Source organism: Phyllostomus hastatus, unplaced genomic scaffold (genome assembly GCF_019186645.2).
Source record: "Phyllostomus hastatus isolate PE091 unplaced genomic scaffold, TTU_PhHast_1.1 phas_contig_40, whole genome shotgun sequence".
NCBI lineage: Eukaryota > Metazoa > Chordata > Mammalia > Chiroptera > Phyllostomidae > Phyllostomus > Phyllostomus hastatus.
This window is the reverse complement of record NW_025333872.1, coordinates 15,520,709-15,543,059: the sequence shown is the minus strand read 5'-3', so window position 1 is coordinate 15,543,059 and position 22,351 is coordinate 15,520,709. Positions and strand designations below refer to the sequence as shown.

At 41.6% G+C, this 22,351-nt stretch overlaps 1 protein-coding gene across 3 annotated transcripts in view; it reads left to right on the top strand.

Annotated features, from left to right (window-relative positions):
- The window catches only part of ELOVL5 (ELOVL fatty acid elongase 5), a 76,868-nt gene that overhangs the window by 42,613 nt on the left and 11,904 nt on the right, over positions 1–22,351 (top strand). For all 3 annotated transcript variants that reach the window (XM_045843451.1, XM_045843450.1, XM_045843449.1), the window contains 2 exons: positions 4,612–4,677; positions 8,085–8,272. In XM_045843451.1, the coding sequence (XP_045699407.1) occupies positions 4,620–4,677; positions 8,085–8,272 (246 nt within the window). In that variant the 5' untranslated portion in view covers positions 4,612–4,619. The remainder of the gene's footprint in view (positions 1–4,611; positions 4,678–8,084; positions 8,273–22,351) is intronic.

Genomic DNA, 22,351 nt, shown 5'->3' with positions numbered 1-22,351 from the left:
CACTCTGTGATCCCACCACCTTTCCCCGGCTTTAATTTTTCTTGCCATCAGTTATATCACATAACATTTTATATGTGTGTGTTTCTACCCCAGCCTGGAATTTTTGTTCCTTTGTGGTTCTAGTGCCTCCTAGCCTGGCACATAAGAGGCACTCAGTAAGCATGTGGTATGAATTTAAAAAATGAATACATGGTAGCGAGGGATGTTAAATATGTGGCTGCCTAGACAGAAATATGACATCGTGCGGAGTACAGGATAAAAGCAAACCTCTGGTGAGTATGGTGTCTCTTGGTAACCTGTGTAAAAACAAACAGCCTGTCTGAGAAGGTTCCAGTTCATGTCCGGTTGTGGGTGTGGTGGGGGACATTGGGGAAAACCTTGAACAGCAGAGTCCAGTGCAGAGCCAGGCCGGTGATTCACGGATCGGGACTCTGCCGGTCAGGGGCCTGCGTTCCAGGGGTCACCTCTGCACATCCTTCCTTCCTTTTCAACACAGACACTTCAGGAATAATGAGCAACTCTGAAAATGACAGTTATTTTCCACGCATGTCTTTTTACAGAATGTTTCACTAGCTATTTTACACGTTCCTGAAGTCTCATTGTGAAAAGTTCTGCAGACGTAAGGAGAAGAATTCTCAAGCAGAGAAGAAATGCAGTCTAAGAACAGACGTGCTGTCGCTGACAGAACCACCTCTTGTGTGCATTTTTGTGTAGAGGTGTTCCGTCTGAGAAAGACAAGAATGTTCCTGAGCTTGCCAGCTTCCAGGGGGCCTCATTCGAGGCAGGTTTAGACTTGGATGATTAGGACAGATGGCTGGTAACAGAATTCTTCAGTATCTCCAAATACTAAATTCCACACCCTTTGGTAGCCTGCTGCTGGGTTCAGTACACTTGGACTGAAATTTCACCGTATGTTTAATCAAGCTGCTTTTCTGTTGCTGTGATATTAGCCTAGTTTCTCAAGTTCACCTGTGTCCTAGGCATTGCCCTTGTAATGGTAACTCATTTATACCACTTTCTTAAGGGCCGCATTTTTTTTTCTAAGTCCACTCATGATCTTTCTCCTCCCCCAACTCAATCCCACAGGCCTGTTTCCCATCATTTTTAACATTTCTTTATACCTGTTTCCAGCTTTTCTGTGTCCTCCTTACACCAAAACTGGTCACAGCTCTCTGAAGGCCTGTTAGTTAAAAATTGTAACAATTCCCTACTGCTTTTGTCAGGGATATTCCTGATGTCAGACCCCAGGACACTGGTATTTGAACTTTATTTACAGTTTGGTATTAAATGTGTACGTACAGCCTGTTTTAGTACACATCATTCTAGCATCTACTTTTTTGCAAACTGGATTTTGTGTTTGGTTTACGGTATTGGGCTTTTCTCCCCATTGTGAAGGTCTTGTTTGTTCTCAGTCTCCAGGGGTGCTCCTTTGCATTTATTCCAGTTTAGCGATCCTTTGTACACAATAAGTGTTTGATATTTGTGTATTTAATTAGTATGTTCATTTTAGCCTTGTCTCTGGGTTTAGATCATGCCTCACACCTAAAAGTTCCTCTCTCCTGTGGTGTTATCAGCTTCTCTACCTTTGTGGCTGGGGGCCTTTTAGGACTTGAAGTGGACATTGTGGCTTATTACAACCACTGGGAGCTCACTGATGACATTTAGTGGACTGGCCCAGGCATAGAGTGCCAACCATGTCCCTGCTGAGAAGACTGGTGCCCACCAATGGCTGGCAGTACTCGTTGTGGAGTTGAGCCTGTGGCACACACACAGTGGGCAGCATTTACTGAGGGTTTACTGCATGCTAGGCACTGCCCTGAGGGCACCATCTGACCTTCTTAACAACCTTTAGAGGGAATTACTTTACTATTTCTTCTATTTTACAGATGGGAGTTAAATAACATGTCCAAAGTCACATTGCTAGTAAGTGGAAAAAATAAGTTTCAAACCCATCATTGAACCACTTAATCACCTGTCAGTGTGTTATGCCTGCTCTTGGCTCCTTCATGCTTGATACCTGAGTAGTAGACCCCTCAGTGAGCTGTCTACCCAGCAAGCAATAGCAGGATCTAGATTTAAAATGTCTTGGAAGAAGTTAAGTCTATCCATCAGCTTGTCCATCAGTAATCCTTGCAATAGTCGTGGGGCTTATGACCTTGTTCCTCCTTGAGCAGTATCTTTATTTGCTTTTGATTGAGGTGCAAGGGATCCTGTGCCCTCCATATACATGGCCCACCATCCATCACAGATGACGTTAAATTTTGTTAGCAATTTAGATTTCAGAAAAACATGATGGTTGTCTCCCAAAATTGGCATTTTCTAGATAATTTTCATAAATTATGCAAAAATAGATAAGACTATCACTTTTTTAAACTGCAGAACTTCTAACAGCCTTTCTATAGATAAAGTGTTCCAATTTAAGGGTAGAATCCTTAAATAAGAGGATTCTGTTTAGGAAATGCAAAGCTAGAGCGTCTTCTTAAGATGTTCTATAGTTTTTGTCCCCTGAAGAGATGCAGCTCAGGATAAGAATGGTCTTAGGAATGCAGTATGTTGAAAAGCTGTTTAATTTTTGAATTTCAGAAGCGACCTAGTGGCCTGGTTGTGTAACTATTGAGGGACAAAGGTGGCACACCTAATTGTTGGCTCTTGGATCTGTGGTGGCTTCTTGATTTCCAGCCATGGGTTGAAGGGGTGCGTGCCCTCCTGAGGTCCTTCCAGGGCTGGACAGATGTCGGGGCCAGAACCCTGGTAGCTTCTGCTCTCACTGTCCCTGATGGCCTCACGTAGCTCTGTCTCACAGCGGGGCTGGGTAGAGCCCACTCAGTAATTCCATGAGTTAGCCAAAGAATACATACACGTCAGTGTAGCGAGCCAAGGAAAAGAAATAGCATTAAATGATTAACAACTTAATTAATAAGACTAATTTTTGCCTTTGCTCATGGAAGGTAAAATATTTGTAGTTATTTCTGTAAGAGTAATGACCATGAAAGCTTAAAGTGTATGCCTCCTAATGTTTATGTGTATGAAAATCTAGCTAATAGGTATGAAAAGATGCATAGCTACCCTGTAAATGTAAATCTTAAATAGGGGGGAAATGCAGGGATTTATGAAATCTTAGAAGATGGGGTTAGATCTGTAACTATTGATATGATACTATCCTCAAGATGTTCTATTAAGTGAAATAGAGTGAGTAACGTACAGCAGGTCCTGGAATAACGTTGTTTCACCACAGTGTTGATGAGACCCCATGAGAACTTAACTCTCGTTTATATCAATTAGCTTGTGGTGAAATGGGTTTCATTTATGTGGCATTTTGCTGCAGTTTGCCACAGTTTGTATTGACGACACTAGGGGAGGACTTAACTATGTACACTTTTTGGTGTAACAGTACCTTTTACAAGCTGTTTTTTTTTTTACTGTGACCCCCCCCACCACAGAGTACAAATATATTTTACACACAGCTGAGTACATGATACTTAAAAATATGATACAATAACATTAAAGATTTACAAAAAAAAACATTCATTCTCACTTTATTATAACCAGTTTATTAATTTTAATACAAACTTAACCTCATCATCTACTAATATATGATCTGCATCTACAACCCAAAGTTGTAAAAACACCCGTTTGGCGTGACCTTTTTCGTGGTCAAAAGAGAAAAATCTTGGGAAATATGCCCAATAAATCTTACCATTAGGTTCCTTCTGACATTGGGGCTTAAGAGATTGTGGATGGAGGGAAGTGATGAGATTTTTTTTCCCACTTCTATTCATTTTTTTTTCTGCTGCTGTTTTTGTTTATTGTTTTTAAGCCTTCTAGACTTAATTGAGTTGATTGTTTAGCACAATTGCTGGTTGGAAGGAAATACTCTGTAACCCTCTCCTCCCCCAGACTATACTTTCCCCCAGTGACACCTGGGACTGACTGCAGGGGTCCAGGGCTCCTGTCCCAGAGGTGCAGTGGTGTGGGGGTCGGGGGCGGTGCTGGGAGCCAGGTGCCTGGCCCTGACTGGCTGAGTGACCTGGGCCAGTTTCCTACCCTGTCTGAGCCAGAGGTCTTCATCTGTGCTGCCGTCTTGACCAAAAGTCCCTCTGGTTTGACCCTCTATTCATTTTTAATACTAGAATTTTCTACTGTGGGCATGAATGAAGTATTACAAATAATAATAGACTTAACAAGCAGAGAAAACCATCTTATTGTGGCATTCCTTTCTTTGATACAGCTCCTCCTGTCTTTGTTTTCTTAGCCCAGGCTTTGCTTCTTGCCCGGATTGGATTTGCTGCTGTCTGCCACCTTCCAGTCCCATCCTCTGCTCCTCCCACTGAGATTTCAGCTTCACCAGAAGAGTTTTTACAGAGCTGAGAAACAGAGTTTAGACTGGCACTTATAAAGTGAATTCGTGGGATTGTGTCTTTCCTTTTGATTTTCAAATTAGAACTAGCACATAAGTTACCTTTGTGAGTTAAAAAAAGAATTTTAGCATGAGGAATTTAACCTTGTCCATAGCATATTCTTTGAAAAGAATTTGTTCTTGTTCTTTTATGAAAAAATACTGCGTAAGAAGCATTTTGAGTAGAGCTTAATGTTTTTTTTTCTCCTTAATAGGTTTTAAAATGGAAAATTTTGATGCATCACTTAGTACCTATTTCAAGGCATGGCTAGGCCCCCGAGGTAAGGTGGTTTTTGGTTTCACTTACTTTCCCTCCCTGCCCCCCCCCCCCCGCCCCACTTCCCCAATATAGCCGCTTGTAAATAAATGTTGCACCATGAGATTCTAGAAAACCTGAGCATTTTCTATGATAAGACGAATGCTTTGTCCTGGATAACAAGGGGCTTGGAGAAGTCCTCTGATGTCATTGAAATGGTGAGTGTCCCCTGGCTGTTGGAGCAGAGAAACAGCTACTGTGACTCTCTGCTTACTTTAGCTGGAGATCAAATTATGCTGTACAGCTTGTAGCCTGAAAACGCCAAGATTTCACCATGATCACCTGTGTGTTTTCCTCAATTCTCTGAGTCTCCAGCTGAAACTGCCTTCCAAAATGCACTGCTGCACTAGCAGTTGAAACAAATTTTTTGCCTTTTACCATTTTTAGGGCTTTTTTATTTATTTATTTTTAATTTTTTAAATTTTAAAAATTTCTTTTTAGAGAGAGGGGAAGGGAAGAAGAAAGAGAGGGAGAGAAACATCAGTATGTGGTTGCCTCTCACATGGCCCCCACTAGGGACCTGGCCTGCAGCCCAGGCATGTGCCCTGACTGGGAATTGAACCTGAGACCCTTTGGTTCACAGCCCACACTCAGTCCACTGAGCTACACCAGCCAGGGCTTTAGGGCTTTTTTAATGTCCTTTCATGTTGTGTCATGTCAGCAAGTAGATACACACTTGCATTCATTTTTTATATTTCTCTTTTAGAAAGTAAATCAGCTCCATGTTGCTTTCCTTTAATGTCATCTAAAATATCTTAAAAAAATCTTCATTCAAGGATATGTTTACTGATTAGAGAAAGAGAGGAACATGAATGTAAGAGAAACATCAGTCGGTTGCCTCCTGTATGCGCCATGACTAGAGATCAAACACATAACCTTTTGATGTATGGGATGGTGCTCCAAGCAAACTGAGCCATCTAGCCAGGGCTAGAATGTTTCTTAATGTCTTATCTATAAAGAAAGAACTTTTTAGGTTCACAGAAAAACTGTAATTTTAAAACAGATTTTTAAAAAAGATTCTCAGTTTCACTTGTGATTATTAAAATACAAAAGAAAGTAACAAAAGACTGTATGGCAGAGATGAATCTTATGTGTGATACCATTTGTAATAATAAGGAAGTGGAGAAGGTCTAAATTGGTGTAACCTTTCTGGAAGGTAGTTGTGTCTTCTACTGAAATTAAAATGCACATGCCCTTTGACTTAGCTGTTCTACTCCTAAGAATTTATGCTACAACTAATGCAAAGATGTGTATCAGGATGCTCCTTACAGCATTGCTTGTGAAAACTGGAAATAACTTGGATGCCCATCAGTAGGGGACAGGCTAAATAAATTTGTGCCCAGCCAATGGAAAAGAACAAGTTAGATCCATCTGTATATCTGTATATGCTTGTGTTGGAACAATGCTTTATGGGACGCAAAAATTCAATTTTAAATGGCTGAAGCAATAATAAAACTTACTAGCTTGCATTACAAGGTTGGGCAACTCCTGCACTTCTTCAGAGGCTGTATGTCATTAAGCAAGGGTGCCTGTTCTTCTCATTTTCTACTTTGCATCCTCAGTACATCAGCATCTTTGTCCTCAGAATAGGTGTCCTTACTCTCCATTGCTTTTAGGATGGCAGTACCTCCAGAGGAGGGAGAAATTGCATTTGCATGGGTTTAAGAACCAGGAAATTCTTCCCCAGAGCTCTTTTCCAGCTGTCATCATCTCAAAGCTTCATGTGCCTGTGTCTGAACCAGTCACCAGAGAGTGGGTTGGGATGACCTTGATCAACTAGGTCCCTGAGGATTTCCTACCTGGGGCTGGGGCAGGGGCCAGGGCCAGCCACCCAGGAGAGTACTAGGCATTGTAGAAGGAGGTAGGATACTTGCTAATAATATGGAAAGAGGAAGATCTGTTGTAAAATTTAAAAAGTAGGGGCAAACAAAGCTCTAAGTAAAAGGAAATGGGAGATGTTTGTGCATTTATTGTGTTTGTGGTACATAATATACACACAAACCTGATGTCAGTTGCTAAGTGGGAACTTATTTTCTCAGAATTGACAGCTAAAAACAAAGTGTTCAGAATCCCCTTGTTAAGTTCACTGGGGCCAGCCACTTCCCTGAGGGACTTCTAAGAACCAGCAGTTCAGCAGAACTGACAGAAGCACCCTGAACCACCCTAGCACAGCTAGTGGGAGAGGGTGGAGGCCATCTCCCTCTGAAGCCACGGAAGAAAGCCAGGAACTCTGGGGAATTTAAAGTGTCTGCAAGAAAATAGACTGACAGTAGTTCCCCCTAGTAGACAGAGGCTTGTCCTTCAAGGACAAGGGAAAAAGCATTGGAGAGATAGCAAGATGGTCCAGCCAGGAGGTCAAAGAAGGCCAGAGGCTGTCCTCACTAACAGCTGTTTCTCAGAGGATGCAGGAGGTGAAACCTGCATGTGCCTTGAGCTCCAGATTGGGGGGCCCTGAGAAAGCCACAGGTTTGGGGGCTCACTATAGCAGGATGTGGAGGGGAATATGCTGCAGAGGTGGTTTCCTGGGAGTCAGCCAGAGAGGAAGTTGACTTGCAGTGGACAGATAACACCGGTAGAGGATCGGACTGCCAGGAACTTTACTCCCATCCAAGGAGACGGCTGTCAGATTGCTGCCGGCAGCTGCTTAGAACGATTTCCCTTTTCCTCATTTGTACCTAGGAAAAGGGATGGGAGCAAGGGAGGTCTCTCCTATACCAGTAGATCCCTTGAATCCTTTTACATCTTCTCTTTCAAGCTTCTACTCCTCACATGGTTCTTACATACCTTAAATAGTCACTTGCTGATCATTGCTGCTTCACCCTCACCTAAAAAAAAAAAATCAGTGTGCCCTGTGCTGTTGACCATTGCGCTCACGGCAGATGCTGCCCGTCTACTCAGTGACCATCAGTAAGCTGGCTAAATGGCATGTTTTCTCAGAGTCCGTGCATGCTGGGAGGACTTGCTGACTCTTGGCTGAGATAGAGAACTTCAGAGTTCCAAGACTGCCATTTCTAGGGTTTCGTTATCCCATGCATAATTTAACAAATCAGGTTAATAAATCCAGTTAGTGGAAAATTTAGCTTTCTCCTCCTTTTTTTAAAGATTTGTTGGAAAGGATTTTTTAAATTATTTTACTTAGCAAAAACCATGAGTAATACTCACATTATTGTTCAAACATGTAACAAGCAGCTTCACCTTGTATGACCCAGATTGAAACCTCACGCTTCCTCTTGTTGTCTTGCTAGTATTAAGAATGCTAGGTAACTGTTACAAAATTGTGGTCAGATAAATTTTTTTACTATTTGAAAAATGTGGTGACTTTTAATATTTACTTGATTAATCACTAAATATTGTTCCTCTATTTTTTTCCAGATACCAGAGTAAAAGGATGGTTTCTTCTGGACAATTATATACCTACTTTTATCTGCTCCCTCATATATTTACTAATCGTGTGGCTGGGACCAAAATACATGAAGAACAGGCAGCCCTTCTCTTGCCGAGGAATTTTAGTGGTGTATAACCTGGGGCTCACACTGCTGTCTCTCTACATGTTCTGTGAGGTAGGTTAGAGGTTAACACGGGCTTGCTCTCACCTTACTCATGCACTGTCCTGAACTGTGTTCCTAAATGAAAAAAGCATGGTGAGAGAACTGGGCATGCAAGTACATTCATGCCATTTGAGTATGTTTTAAAAGTGATTTTTCAAAATGCCAGACCTGTTTGTACAAATATGGCTTCTGTTTGTACAAATAGCTTTTGCTATTGATTCTCATGTTTCATTTTATATTTAGAATTAAAATAAATATTTCAGAAATACTCTTATGCAAACAAAATACAGAGTGGAAAATGAACAAAATGTAAAACACTGAACTTATTATAAGCATTTTATTAAGCATTTAATAAATAGTTCTTGTTCGAGGGGTGGGGAGGAAGGAAGTGGGTATTTTTTTGAGTCTGGGCATGTTTGTGGTAAGTCATCCTCTCTATCCTGATCTGATCACTGTAAATAGTTTTGAGATCTGATTTTTTATAAGCTAAGAAGAGTGGATATGAGCTCTGCTGTTAAGGTTGGAATGGTCTGCATATGTTCAGACTCTAGTTATTTCTTCTACATAACTGAAATGTTGAAAACCACCTTCAGTGACCTCAAAGGCAAATGTAGCTTAAATAAAAATGAAAGACAAAGCAGAATCAATACCATGTCCTTCCTGTTTTGCAAAGTGTAGTAATATAGCCTTTAAAGTTACAGGGCAGCGGGGCCGTCCCTCCAGTGGTAAACACAATTTGTGTGCAGTTTTAGGGGAAGGGCTATACCTTGCAAGCTTACAGCACAGATGTTTTACAATGCAAAACTATTGCTACGCCTCTGGGGTGGAGGATTAAGCCATACATAAACACTTTTAAGCAGTCCTATTTAAATTGTTAACCTTTTTGTGTGGCTTTAATTCTTCAAGGAGTAGTAAAGAAAATAAGGGGAGGAGGGGAATCTTAAAGTTAATGTTTAAAGAAAGAATAAATTTGCCATCAGCCCCAGGCTGTGCTGCCTCCCTGTCTACCTGTGGCTGTGTGCAAGAGTGGCTGCGGGTGTACAGGCTGTCGAAAGCCTTGCGTTTGAACAGCAGAGGTGTGGTAGCTGGGGATGATCTGTGTCTTGTTCTCCCACACGTGTTTCAGAAGCCATGGTAAAGATTCTGTGACCAGAACAGTAGATGCTACTATCATTACTTACATTCTTGACACTCTGTCAAATGCTTACAAGTCCTTTTTTGCTTTTTTCTGTCCCATTTTAGAACGAAGGCAGTTTAGCCTCCAAGATGGATATTGCAGGACGGAGGCAGGGCCAGTGCCCGGGACTGACTCCTGGGCCCAGCCCTGTGCACATCTGTCTGTGTTGAAGGGGCAGAACCGCAGCAAGCTGTCAGGTTTTTCAGAGTGAGCTGTTTACTTTCCCATAATTGATAGATGATAGAGCTATTTCCTTAAGAAAGCTTTTATAGAGTTTATTATTATATATAGTGGTCATCTAAGGAAAAATATTTAAGATTATTAAATATCATAGAACTTAAGCATCTGCCGTAAATGTTTCGTTAACCATAGAGATACAGCTGTAACTTCATAATTTAACCTCTCTTAAACAGATAGTTTCTTGGTGAAGAGAGGAGGCAAAGTGCTGTATAAATTACAGCTAAATGCGTAAATGACCAAATTAGGGGTTCCGAAGGCATTATAAGAAGGAGTATAGATTTTCTGCTGACAGCTCATGAGAACAACAGGCATTGAGCAGTGCCCAAGCGTTGACTGTAGAGATTTAATATACAGAGGAGGGAAATAACAGTTTTAACTTAGAGTTTAAAGTACATAGAGAAGTAATAGGTAAGGGGGCAATAATTCCTTAAATTAAATCAAGATTATAAACTCTACCCAGATCGGATATGCTTCCATTGGAAATAAGCCCTGGTACTCCAACTTACATGATGTTTCCACATGGGTTTTTTTCTGACCTTTTTCTGTACTTATGTAAACTCATTAGGAATACTATTAGAACATACCGTTTGTCAAGTTTGTAATTTCACTGTAGCTACTGGTTTTTCTTTTTGAACTTAGAATTTATATCCTAGTGAGTACTAAAACATAGGAGGGCGGTCGTGGAGTTGTACGACAGGAAACCGAGGCGATCGTGGAGCCCCCCGGGACCCCCTTGCTTCAGAGAACGATCCCAAGGGTCACAGCATTCACCTGTGGCCACGCAGCTGGCAGGGTCCTGACTGTCAGTCTCTAGGGTACACCCTTTTGCTTGTCTACATATTTGGGTCTGTAAAGAGTGGGTCTGTAAAGAGTTGAAAAAATAAATACTTAGTCCTTGACATTTTTCTTCATTTAATCCTGTGGCATGAGTTCACAGCTGCCTTTGAGAGTTCTATGTTAAGACAAATGAAATTGTCATCAAAGCAGACAAGGAGAAATCTTAAAAAGGAAAGGGAGGGACACAGAAACTTTAAAATTGTTAGAAGAAAGTAAATGACAGTTTTAAAATCAAGTAATTTAGTTTAAAATATGGGGGAAAAGTAGATTCGTTCATAGTTTATGCATTTAAAATTAATTAAGATTAAATTAATTAAGGAATTAAAGAAATTAAAAGGAAAATCGTGGCATTACTCCTAATTATCTCATGAATTTAGTATTTATTTCCAGGAAAAAGGTCCTAGATTTCTGATTAGAAATATGTTTGAACAGTGGGATGTTTTGGATTGAAAGTGCAGGACTTTATGGCAAGCCTTTTAGTTTTTACATGTTCAGTTAGGTGCTGAGATCACAGTCAGTGGTGAAGGCTCAGAAATAAAATTTGAAGTTATAGAAGAGAAATAACTTAGTTTGCATTACTCAGCTTTGTGAAACTTCCCTCATAGCAAACGTAAAAATCTCTTGTTCCTTTCTTCCCCCCAGAGATTCAGGACATTTCATCTGAATGAATGCCCCACTGTTTTTGTTTGTTTGTTTGCTTGTTTGTTTTTTAAACTATCCACATGTCTTTTGTTCCCAAGCCCCAGATTGGGAATCCCCACCTACCCAACATGAAATTGTGGCTTTTCTGAATTATGCAGCATATACCCAGGCTGGACTCAAGTTTCCCTTGGCCCACCCAGCAAGTTGTCCGAGCCATTTCTAATTCCTTTGTGTGTTAACATATCACACATGGGGTTTCCACTTTAGGCAGCTCCTCTGTCCTGATGTGGAACCATTTTGGTGTGTCTCTTCTCTCCTCTTTACCCCTGGCCTCACCACTCTAAGCAAAGAGGATCTAAGTGCTTGATTTGCTACCATCCAAGAGGGACCATCCCTGTTAATCAGCTTGCTTCCATGCACTGATGCTGGGACTCATCAGTAGGTGCTGGGGGCAGTATTGCACAGCCCACGTGTCTTGGAACTGAGAGAACTGCCCGCTAACCTTTCTTAGGAGGAGACACTGAGCTTCCTTATAGCCTGTCCATTATGCACAGCTCTCCTTGGGTCTCCTCTGCCCCCTCCACACCAGGCTCTTTCATCTTAGGTCCCTATCCCTTAAAAATCCCCTCCTCCTTTCTGACCTCAGCCTCAGTTTCACAACCTCGGTCTCATTTTTGAGGACTCTCTCAAGGATCAGTTCCTCTGTGAAGTTGTGAGAGGGCTCAGCTATAGAGGAGTGGCTTTTTAGTGTGGTTTGCTTCCCCATTCCCAAGGATTATGACACATTCCTTTCCATTAAAGTGCTCTAGTAGATGTGCCCTGAGCATCCTTTCACACAGGATGAGTGTTGTTACAATGTTTCTTACACGTCTTTGTCTCCCCTTTCTTGGTATGGTCCACCAAATGTGTCCTGAGCGTTAAGCTAGAAAAAAAGCAAATGCCAGAGCCACCATTTTACTTTATTCAAGAAAGACAAACCACAGATTACAGACAATATTATTTTTTGAGTATATATGTGTTTATTCCCTTGCAAGTAGAGCTGTATGTTGTACGTAGTGTGAGAGAATTCTCTCACACACATATTCAGAACATTTAAAATGTAATTTTAAAACAGTGATTGATAGCTAACTGGGTAGATGGATCTGGATTTGCATAGATCCAAACTTCTTTCTTTTCCTTTGTAGTTTTCATATTAAATTATAATTTTGAACTATAAAATATGGAAAATAAAATTACATAATGTCTATGCATCTAACAAATACTGACATTTTCTTATTGGTTTGAATTTTTTGTCTATAAAACATAACAAAATGTATTTAAAGTATAGCTCCTTGGATGTAAATTTCTTCTGAAATTCATATATTTCTTATCTAGAAATATTTTAATGCTTTTATTATATATGTATGTATGTATACATGACAATATATGGCATATTCTGAGACAGTTTCTTAAAATTCACACAGCCCGGGCTGGTGTGGCTCAGTGGATTGAGCACGGGCCTGTGAACCAAAGGGTCACTGGTTCGATTCCCAGTCAGGGCACATCCTGGGTTGTGGGCCAGGTCCCCATCAGTGGGGTATGAGAGGCAACCACACATTGATGTTTCTCTCCCTCTCTTTTTCCCTCCTTTCCCCTCTCTCTAAAAATAAATGAATAAAATCTTTAAAAAAAAAACAACAGCCAAACATTTACATAATTTACATTTACAAATTTTACATAAATGTATACTGTTTATGTAAAATTTTATACTGTTTATACTCATTTTCAAATAACTTTCTTCAGTCAATATTATACGAGGTCTGTCCAGAAAGTATCCAGTCACGTAATATGAAATATGCATTTAGTAAAAAAGATACAAGAAACATTGTATATAGGACAATGATGCCTGAGCCCCTTCAAAGTAGGCACCTTGGGACTTCACACAGTTCTCCCAATCACCATCAACTGCCTTGTCTTATTTTCATGAATCTCATCAATGGTCTGAAATCTCTTCCCTTTCAAAGGTGATTTCAGTTTTGAGAAAAGCCAGAAGTTGCAGGGCACCAAATCTGGCTGTAGGAGGGCTGAGTCACCTGGGTGATTTGATGTCTCGCCAAAGAACTCTGCACGAGATGTGATTCATGAGTGGGTGCATTGTTGTGATGAAGCTGCCAATCAGCAGTTGCCCATAGCTGCAGCCTTCTGAATCAGAATAGTTTCCATGGAGGAATGTTCAAGCTTAATGCAAATTTAGATGCAGATCCATTGCTCTATTCAGTCATTTTGAATGCAACGGCCACACAGTACACATGCCCACTCTATGGCGCTTACCACCCCCACTGACTATTACAGTGAAGTCATCATTGTTCACACATGCCCATTCCAGTCCACTCTCCTCGGCTGCCAGGTTACACTGATGTCACACAAACCAAATTATTAAGTTTAACTTCTCTGTGTTATTTTAGTGTCAGAATTTCTTATATCATTTTATCTGGGTTTGGGGGGCAGTGAGGGGATGGACATAGGTTTCCAGTTAACAGTTGTGTCAAATGTCCTTGGATGTGTCTCCTTGTTCAAATTCGACTGGTTTTTGTTTTTACCAGATGTGCATGTAGAAGTTTAATGACTGAATCTGACAGTCTCTAGCCTTTTAGTGGGAAAATTTAATGCATTTTTATTTAGCATATGAATTATTTATTTGGAGTAATTTAAATCTTTTATGTGTGTACATGCTTTCTTTGTCCTTGTTTTCTTTTCTGCTTTCTGTTGACTATAATTTTACTGATTTGTAAGTTATTCATTCTAATTCTGTTAGTTACCCATAAGTTTTTTAAACGCATTGTTTACTTAATAATGTCTAAATGATTATTTCTATTTTCCTGAATAATACAAGGACCTTAGAATATTTCATCTCTGATTCCCCATCCTCCATGTTATTGTCAGCAAGTGTTTTGGTTCCACCTCTTCCTAAGGTCCTGAATTGTCATCTTTATCACAATCAATACTTAGTGATTGTTTTTCTCTCTTGATCTGTGAAATCCATTCTTTCCTTGGACGTTCAGTTTTCTTCTGAAGTGGTTCTTTTCTCTGAAGGATAAACTCTAGAAGTCCCTGTCCTATATAATTTCATTTGTCTTTATGCTCGAATAGTATTTTAGCAGGGTGTAGATTCTACATTAACAGTTCTTTTTTCTCAGCACCTAGATTTATTCTAAAGAAATATGTTGCAGTCCCATTGTTCATTTGTAGGTAATCTTTTTCTTTCCAAGTATTTTTAAATTACATTTAAAAATGTAATTTTTAATTGTAATTTAATCTAATTTATTTTTAAATTACATTTAAAAATAAAATAGTGTGCCTAGTCATTTATTTTTATTTATCTCATTCATGGCTTGCATGCCTGAAATCTGAGAATTGGTATGCTTTATTAATTTGAGAAAGAACTTGGCATCATCTCCTTGACTGGGGCCTTTCCTCCTCCATCTCCATTGCCTCCCAGAGCTCCTGTTAGACCTGTGTTGCACATTCTTGGGCTCCAAGTATCCTGTCTCTCTTGTATTTGTTGCAGCTCTGTATCTTTGTTCTTCATTCTTCTAGTTCACTCATACTGAGTTGTCTAATCTGCTCTTCCATTTCATTTATTTTTAGTTTCAATGGCTAGTTTATTTCTAAATGTTCACTGCTCTTTTTTCATTCTGTAACATGAAAGACTGCTTTTCTCCTCTGTGATATGACAGTGATCTCCAAACTTAACCATTTATTTACTATATTGCTTTTAAAATATTCTTTAAAAAGCTTTCAGCAACATTTGGGAGGTCATGCCTCTGGGAATAATTATGAATCTATATTAAATGTATTTACCTTTTTAAAAACAAAAAAGAGAATGGTTTATCAGGTGTCCTGTTAAGCATCCCAAAGTAGTATCGCTAGGGTCATCTCAGGTAAATGTGGCTTCCCCAAATAAAAGAAAGATTTAGAAGGACTTGAATGTGAACTAACTTCCTCTTTGCAAGATATTTTTTGGGGGTGAGGGAAACCTTACCTTACAACTAAGCATCATGATATTGGAGTTGTGTTGGTGTGATTTATGTAGCATTTCTGTGTTTGTGTCAATAATGGGAGAGCTGGTTCTGCCTTTGTTCAATGTGCTGTGTTGCCAGAACCAGAAATCAATATTTTTTAAACTTATTTTGAAGGTTCCTGATGCTGCATTACTGGAAAGATGAAAGAAACTGAGTATTAGATGGGATGGGTGTTTTGCTTGTGCTTCCCCACCTCTCTGTAATTGTGGGGCCGGTGCTGTTGGAGCGCCTCCCCAGGCGCCTGACAGGCACTTCATCCCCGGGCTCCCGGGGCTCTGGCTTTGAACGTCCTTGATAGGACCACAGAGCAGTTGCTTTGGAAACATTATATTCTAAACTGTCTTGTTTTTCTTTCCCTTTAGGCTTTCCTAAAATAGGTTTGTTATTGTGGGAAAATGAGATTTGGAAAAACACTTAAAAGATCTTGCAACTGATTGAGTTTTACAAAAATATTATTTGCCAAAATACTTTGAAAAAGTCAGTATTCTGCTTTTTCCCATTTAAGAGAGGTACAGAAAAGTTGAAACACCTGGTGCGATTGCTGTTCCTAAGGTCTGACCATTACCTAAAATACTTCTCACTTTTTATTCCCTTACTACTGAAATTCCTTGCTCAGAAAGAAGCGCAGGCGTGGCAGCGCTCCACTGTTACTTGCCCCTCGGTTTATCTGGCACTGCCCTGAGGCAGTGCTGCCCAGTGGGGTGAATGAAGAGAAGGATGTGGCCCAGACGGCCTTCTTTTCATCCCTCCCTCCCAGGGGAAGAGGAGAGGATTGCTTCCAGTAGAGAGGCAGCTTTGGGGCTGTTCCAAAGCCTGGCCTGACTCCTCTAAAATGACCCTGTAGACCTTCAGTAACACGGCTTTGCAGCTGGTTTCACCAGGAGCATGTCACTCTGCAATTTCACAACTAAAGCAGACTTAGGCTGCAAAGCTAGAGTCAGTTGGTAGGTTGGAGACTTCTCCACGTAAAGGATGCTCTGGCTGGGCTTCTGTACACAGTAGGAGCAACACCACTTCAGACCTAGTCATGGGCCTTCAGGCATTAGAAGCAGAGGATGCTAGCATTTGGCTAGAATCGCAGCAAAGGCAAATATAGTGCCTGCCTTATGCCAGGTCCTAGGCCAGCTCATTTAATGTTCATCACACTGTTATTGTCCCTTTCCGGCAGAGAGAAAGTGCCAGGGTAGACCTGGGATCCAAGTCTTTGCTTCAAACCATTGGACAGCACTGCCTCAAAATGCTAAGTCTTAGCTTGAGGTTTTTCTCTCCCCAGCTACTAACACCCCCATGGAATATAAAATGAATACTTCTTACCTGGTGTGGGGGAGCGATCTACCTGAAATCACCTCTCAGGATGCCTGAACAGAGAGAAAAGGACTGCCAGCATAAGAGGGCGGGCCTGGAGTTCAGGGAGAAATGCCAAACATACCTGCTTCAGGCTGGGCCGAGGACAAGCTGTTTCTTTGTGCTTTGTTCTAAAGAATTCTCTAGTGTACAGAGCTGGTCCTTATGACTGAATCAAGAGTATTCCATTCAGCTGCAACCCCGTGGCCATAAGCGGGGGAAACACTTTTGGAGGTCATGGGTATAAAATTATCTTAATGAGCATCCTTATGCTCTGGACATGAAAGATTTGCGATTTAATACCACATGCTTTGACCTGACCCTCTTCCATAATGGCCCTGCTGGATTGGCCAGCCAAACCCTAGACGGGATAAGTACATTTAATCTTGTAGTAGCTAATAGTTAATTTTAAACCAAGCATCCACTGAAGATAAAGATGCACCTAATAGAGCTTCTTTTCCACATAATTCTTCATGGGTAAAGTATTCCCATTGTGCTCTTATTAAGGATTCAAAAACACAAAGAAGATCCAGGGAGCTAGGAACTGCCATTTGAAATTGTATTTTTACTGAGAGTGGGGACTCCTGGGTACTAGTCCCAGCAGTGCCTCCAGGAAGCTATATGACTTCAGGTCACCGATATAATGTCTTGTCTGTTTCCTTATTGGAAACATGAGCTTCTACCAGGTCTAAAATGTATACACTGTGAAAATGCCAACCCCCCACACACACTTTTGGTGATGTTGCTAAGAAATGTCTACTAAAGGGGTTATCTTGTTACTCTGACCCCTTGGATATTGGAGTGAATGACTGATAGGGCCACTCAGAATGACATTTTTCTCCTTATTTTTTAAGTATTTTAAATGACCTTGTTCTTGAGCTGCTTTGGTAGCATTCCAGAATGTACCATAGAAATGGATATCATGCTAAAGGTTATACCTCATTTGTGGTTGAAGTTTGTGTTAGATGAGAAGAGTCAACCTTCAGCATTCAAAATGGCTCACTCCATGAACCGCATCATCCCAGACCCAGCAGCGGTGCTTGCCTAACTTTCATTTAAATGAGAAGGTGCATGAAACCACCTTTGGTTATCAAATTTGTCTTATAATGAGAGAAGAAAGCTTCTCACTTGGCTTTAATTATAGCTCTTCACATGCTTCTGGAATGATTCAAGTTTGCTTTACTCCAAGAAAGGACAAAGCACATATGGTTTACAGTTTTGCTGTTTATATCTTGATTGCTTGGAAAAAGCCAGGTAGGGTAAACAATGCTCCTTCGCAGTACTCAGTGGTGTCCAGGGAACTGGGCAGGTAGTGGGGAGCTGTTCACCTCAGCCTGCTTTTTCATTGAAGTACAGTCCTGCCCTCTTTGGAGCTGGTCCCCAGAAGCCCTTCCTCTCAGTGCCTTACCTTTGTCCAGTCTGTCCAGCCTCCTGGGCCCTTGCCCCCTGCGGTGGATTTTCAGGAACTGACCGGAGCAGCTTCTTTAGAAAGAAGTCAGGTCTGAGCCTTGGAGGGAAATAGTGGCTGTGGTGCCTTTCACTAGAGCACTGTTTCCTCATGGGCCTGGAGGGAAAGATTTTATTTATTTATTTTTAGAGAGAGGGGAAGGGAAGGAGAAAAGGAGAGAAACACTGGTGTGAGAGAGAACATTGATTGGCTGCCTCTACGCTCTTAACCAAGGACATGGCCCGCAACCCAGGCTGGAAATCGAACTGGTGACCTTTTGGTTCACAAGCCAGCACTCAGTCCACTAAGCCACACCAGCCAGGGCTCACCAAAGAGTTTTAAAACATAAAATTCCAGGGAAATGGAGAGGCAGGACCCTGATACTGGCCCACTTTATGGAGGATTGCTCTGAGACTCTTAGAAGGATACAGTTGAACTCAGGTGTTGGTCTTCGTGTGTTAACTTAGTCTAAAGCCAGGGATATTGAAGAATTGAACTGTCCATATCACTGGTATTATTTCATGAGGGCTGGTTTTCATCTTTTGAACAGTTCAGATGAATGTCATCACGTTCAAGCCTCATTAAAAGACTTTCTTGTTTTTCAATTCCTCCACTTGCAAAGTAGAAACAAAACCTTTTTTCCCTGCAAATAAACCATTAGGCCTGGATCTGGGGGACAAAAGCAGCACCTTGAGCTCTTTGTCATTAGTTCAGCAAATATTTGTTCAGCACCTCTGTGTGCACAAGTGCCTGGGCTGAGTTCTGTGGATGCAGGAGCCACTGTCACTACCTCCAAGAGCTCCCAGAGGAGCTTTAAGTAGGCCCACTAACAAAGGGCTTGAAGGGAGCACAGGAGCAAATAAGTACAAGACACACAGGAAGCATGAGCTTGGAGGGAAGAGAATGGACTTCAGGCTAGAGCCCTCAAGGGAGCAGTCATGAAGAAAACAGAAGTTTAGCTGAACTTTGAATTGTAGATAGGATTTTAAGAGCTGGAGATGGGGCTACATGGTTGCAGAGAGCATTCCCGTTGAAAGGAAGAAAGGAATGGTCATTGCTTATGTTTATTTTGCTTATCCTGCATTCCAGGTTGGATAAGAGAAGCATTATTCGCCTCATCTCCTTAACATCAGAGGCGGGAGTATTTGAAGAAGTGAGGAAATAGGCCTAAAGAGATGAAATACCCTGCCCTTGCCACCCAGCTAAACATAGTTTGGAAACCAGGGTTTAACCTTGTTCTGGCTAGCTCCCAAGCCTCGCTCTTTTGGTGAAGGAAAGGCAGGCTTGGAGAACGAAAGTGGGTTCAGTGTGCTGTTGGCAGGGGAAGAAGGATCCTCTTGGAAGAACGTTGTGGAAGAATGTGTGTATCTGAATACTATGCCTAGGACTTAGCATTTCATTCTGAAGTCTATGATGACTCACTGGAGGGTTTTACACCACAATTCTGTGGTTTCAGAGGCACTGGGGCCTCAGAAGTGCTGAGTGGCAGCAGCTATGGATCAGGCGTTGTGGGGAGAGGGTTACAGTGAAGCTTGGTGGAGCTCTTGCAGGAGCCTCTGAGGAGGCTGCACAGTGGGCTCTGGGCAGTAGGACAGCCCTGTGCTCCCTTTATGCTCAGTATTGGGAAGTTCACCACCCCAAACCTAGGTTTGAGTTCCTTAGGCTCCAAAGCCAGGTGTTTTAGACAGAGTTGTGTTTTGTTTTGTTGTCACTTATGGGGAAAGGCAACTGGAATTTTAGGTTAATTCATTTAAGAGTTGAAGCAATCCCACCTGGATTCCTTCTGAAAGACATTTTAAAAGAAGGCATGTGTCAGAGGGTACCTTTTTTGCTCGAGGTAATAGACCCCTTGATTTGTGCCCACCCTTGAGGTTGGGGTATCTGTGGGATCATGGGGAAGATCTATCATCTTCTTCCCCAGAGAGGTCCCTAGCTTTTCCTCACCCCTGCCAAAGTAGACATTGGTGAACTCAGTCATCCATACCGCTGCACATGCATGCACACATCAGTCATTTGCTCTAGAATTGGCAAAAGCACTAACCCAGGGTATCTTAGGACACCATAAACTCAAAGAGGAACTGGAAAACAATGATGGTAGGTCCGAGAATTTTATATTCATAAGGTGATAAAATTGAACACAAACACAAGAACAATCATGTTAGCAAATTTTTCATTTTGCCAAGTATGGCTATCTTAAATACAGGTATATTTTAAATTGTACAAATTTATCTTTATGAAAACATTGCTGTGTTGTCCTTTTTCTTACTTGAGGTAGTCCTGTGAAAATTTCATCAAGAACCAGCAGTTCCCATTCTGTCCCCTCCAGCTGCAGAAGATAATTCATCTGTTCCTCCTCTCCGCCTCCAGTCTCCGGAGGACCCACAGGCCAGCAGCCCCCACCCCCAGCCGTACTTTGTTTTTCCTTGTTTTTCTTTTACTTTACATAATTTTATTTTTAAATTACAGTTGACATGTAATATTAAATTAGTTTCAGGTGTACAATCCAGTGATTAGACATTATATAACTTAGTGATTATCCTGATAATCCCATACCCATCTGACACCAAACATAGTTATTACAATATTATTGACTATATTCCTTATGCTGTACTTTATATCCCTGTGACTACTGTGTAACTAACTACCAATCTGTACTCCTTAATGCCTTCACCTTTTTCACTAGCTCCTTACACCCCTTTCATCTGGCAGCCATCATAATATCTGTATCTATGAGTCTGTATCTGTTCTACTTGTTTTTTAGATTCAGTTGTTGATAGATATGTATTTATGGGCATTTTATAATTCATATTTGATCTTTTTTCCCCTTTGATTCTTTTTAAAGAAGACATTTCATATAATACCTGTTTGGTAGTGATGAACTCCTTTAGGTTTTTCTTGTCTGGGGAGCTCTTTATATGTCCTTCGATTCTAATGATAGCTGTGCTGGGTAGAGCAGTCTTGGTTGTAGGTACTTCCTTTTTTGTCACTTTGAATATTTCTAGCCACTGCCTTCTGGCCTGCAAAGTTTCTGTTGAGAAATCAGCTGAGTCTTATGGGAGCTTCCTTGTAGGCGCCTGTATGATGCAAACGTTGGTACACTTAAAGTTGTCCCAGAGGCTCCTTACACTATCCTCACTTTTTTGGATTTTTTTTTTCTTTTTGCTGTTCTGATTTGGTGTTTTCTGCTTCCTTATCTTCCCAATCTCTGATTTGATCCTCTGCTTCGTCTGCTCCACTGTTGATGCCTTGTAGTGTGTTTTGCATTTTTGATTTGCTTATTCTTTTTTATGTTTTCTAGTTCTGTTTTTGTTTCTCCTCTTTGTTAAAGTTCTAAGTTCATCTACCCTTCCCCTGAGTTCATTGAGCATCCTTATAAGTAGTGTTTTCAGTTCTGCATCTGGTAGAGTGTTTGCCTCCATTTTATTTGTTTTTCTGGAATTTTGTCCTGTTCTTTCACTTGGGACATGTTTCTTTGTCTCCTCATTTTGGCATCCTCCTTGTGTGTGTTTCTGTATATTAGGTAATGCTGCTCTGTCTTCCGGGGTTGGAAGAGTGGCCTTATGTAGAAGGTGTCCTGTGGGATCCAGTGGCACAGCCTCCCCGTTCCCCCGAGCTGGGCGCCCCAGGTGCTCCTTCCCCATGTGGGTTGTTTACACTCTTCTGTTGTAGTTGAGCCTTGATTGCTGTTGGCACGTCAGTGGGAGGGATTTACTCCCGGCTGATCGGCTGCAAGGACTGATTGTGACCACTGTGGAGGATTAGCTGTGCCGGGGTCCACCCCATGGAGCAGGACCTATTTCAGTGGGGGTCTGGTGCCTACTGAGTCAGCACCTTGACTGTGTTGCTTGTGGAGGTGGTTGGGTTGGCTCTTGATCATGGTCTATAGCTGTCCACTGGGCACACTGGCTTGGGGACCTCTGGGTGGTGCAGGCCAGGGTCAGCTGCTGGCTATGTTCTGCCTAGGGCCATGTGGCATGAGCTACAAAATGCCCTGCAGGTGGCTGCTACTTGTGCTGGACTTAGAGGTGCCCAGTAGAGGCCAAGCTGTGAACAAAGGTTGGCTCCCTTTGTGTGCTGGTCCTGGGGCCTCTTAGTGAGTAGTATGGGGCACACTGAAGCCATATGCTGCTTGTTTGAGAGACTGTAGGAAAGTCTGAAACATGAGCTAGGACAGGCCGTTCATATGGAAAAGCCACTGGAAACCACTTGGGTGGTGAGGGGTCTCAGGGAATCATCAGGGTGGGGTGAACAGTGCGAGCCAGGCTGATGGAGTCTCAGATACGGGGCCCACCTGGTAGCTCTTTCAGGGAAGGTCTCTCCAAAGGAACAGTGGCGTCTGCTAG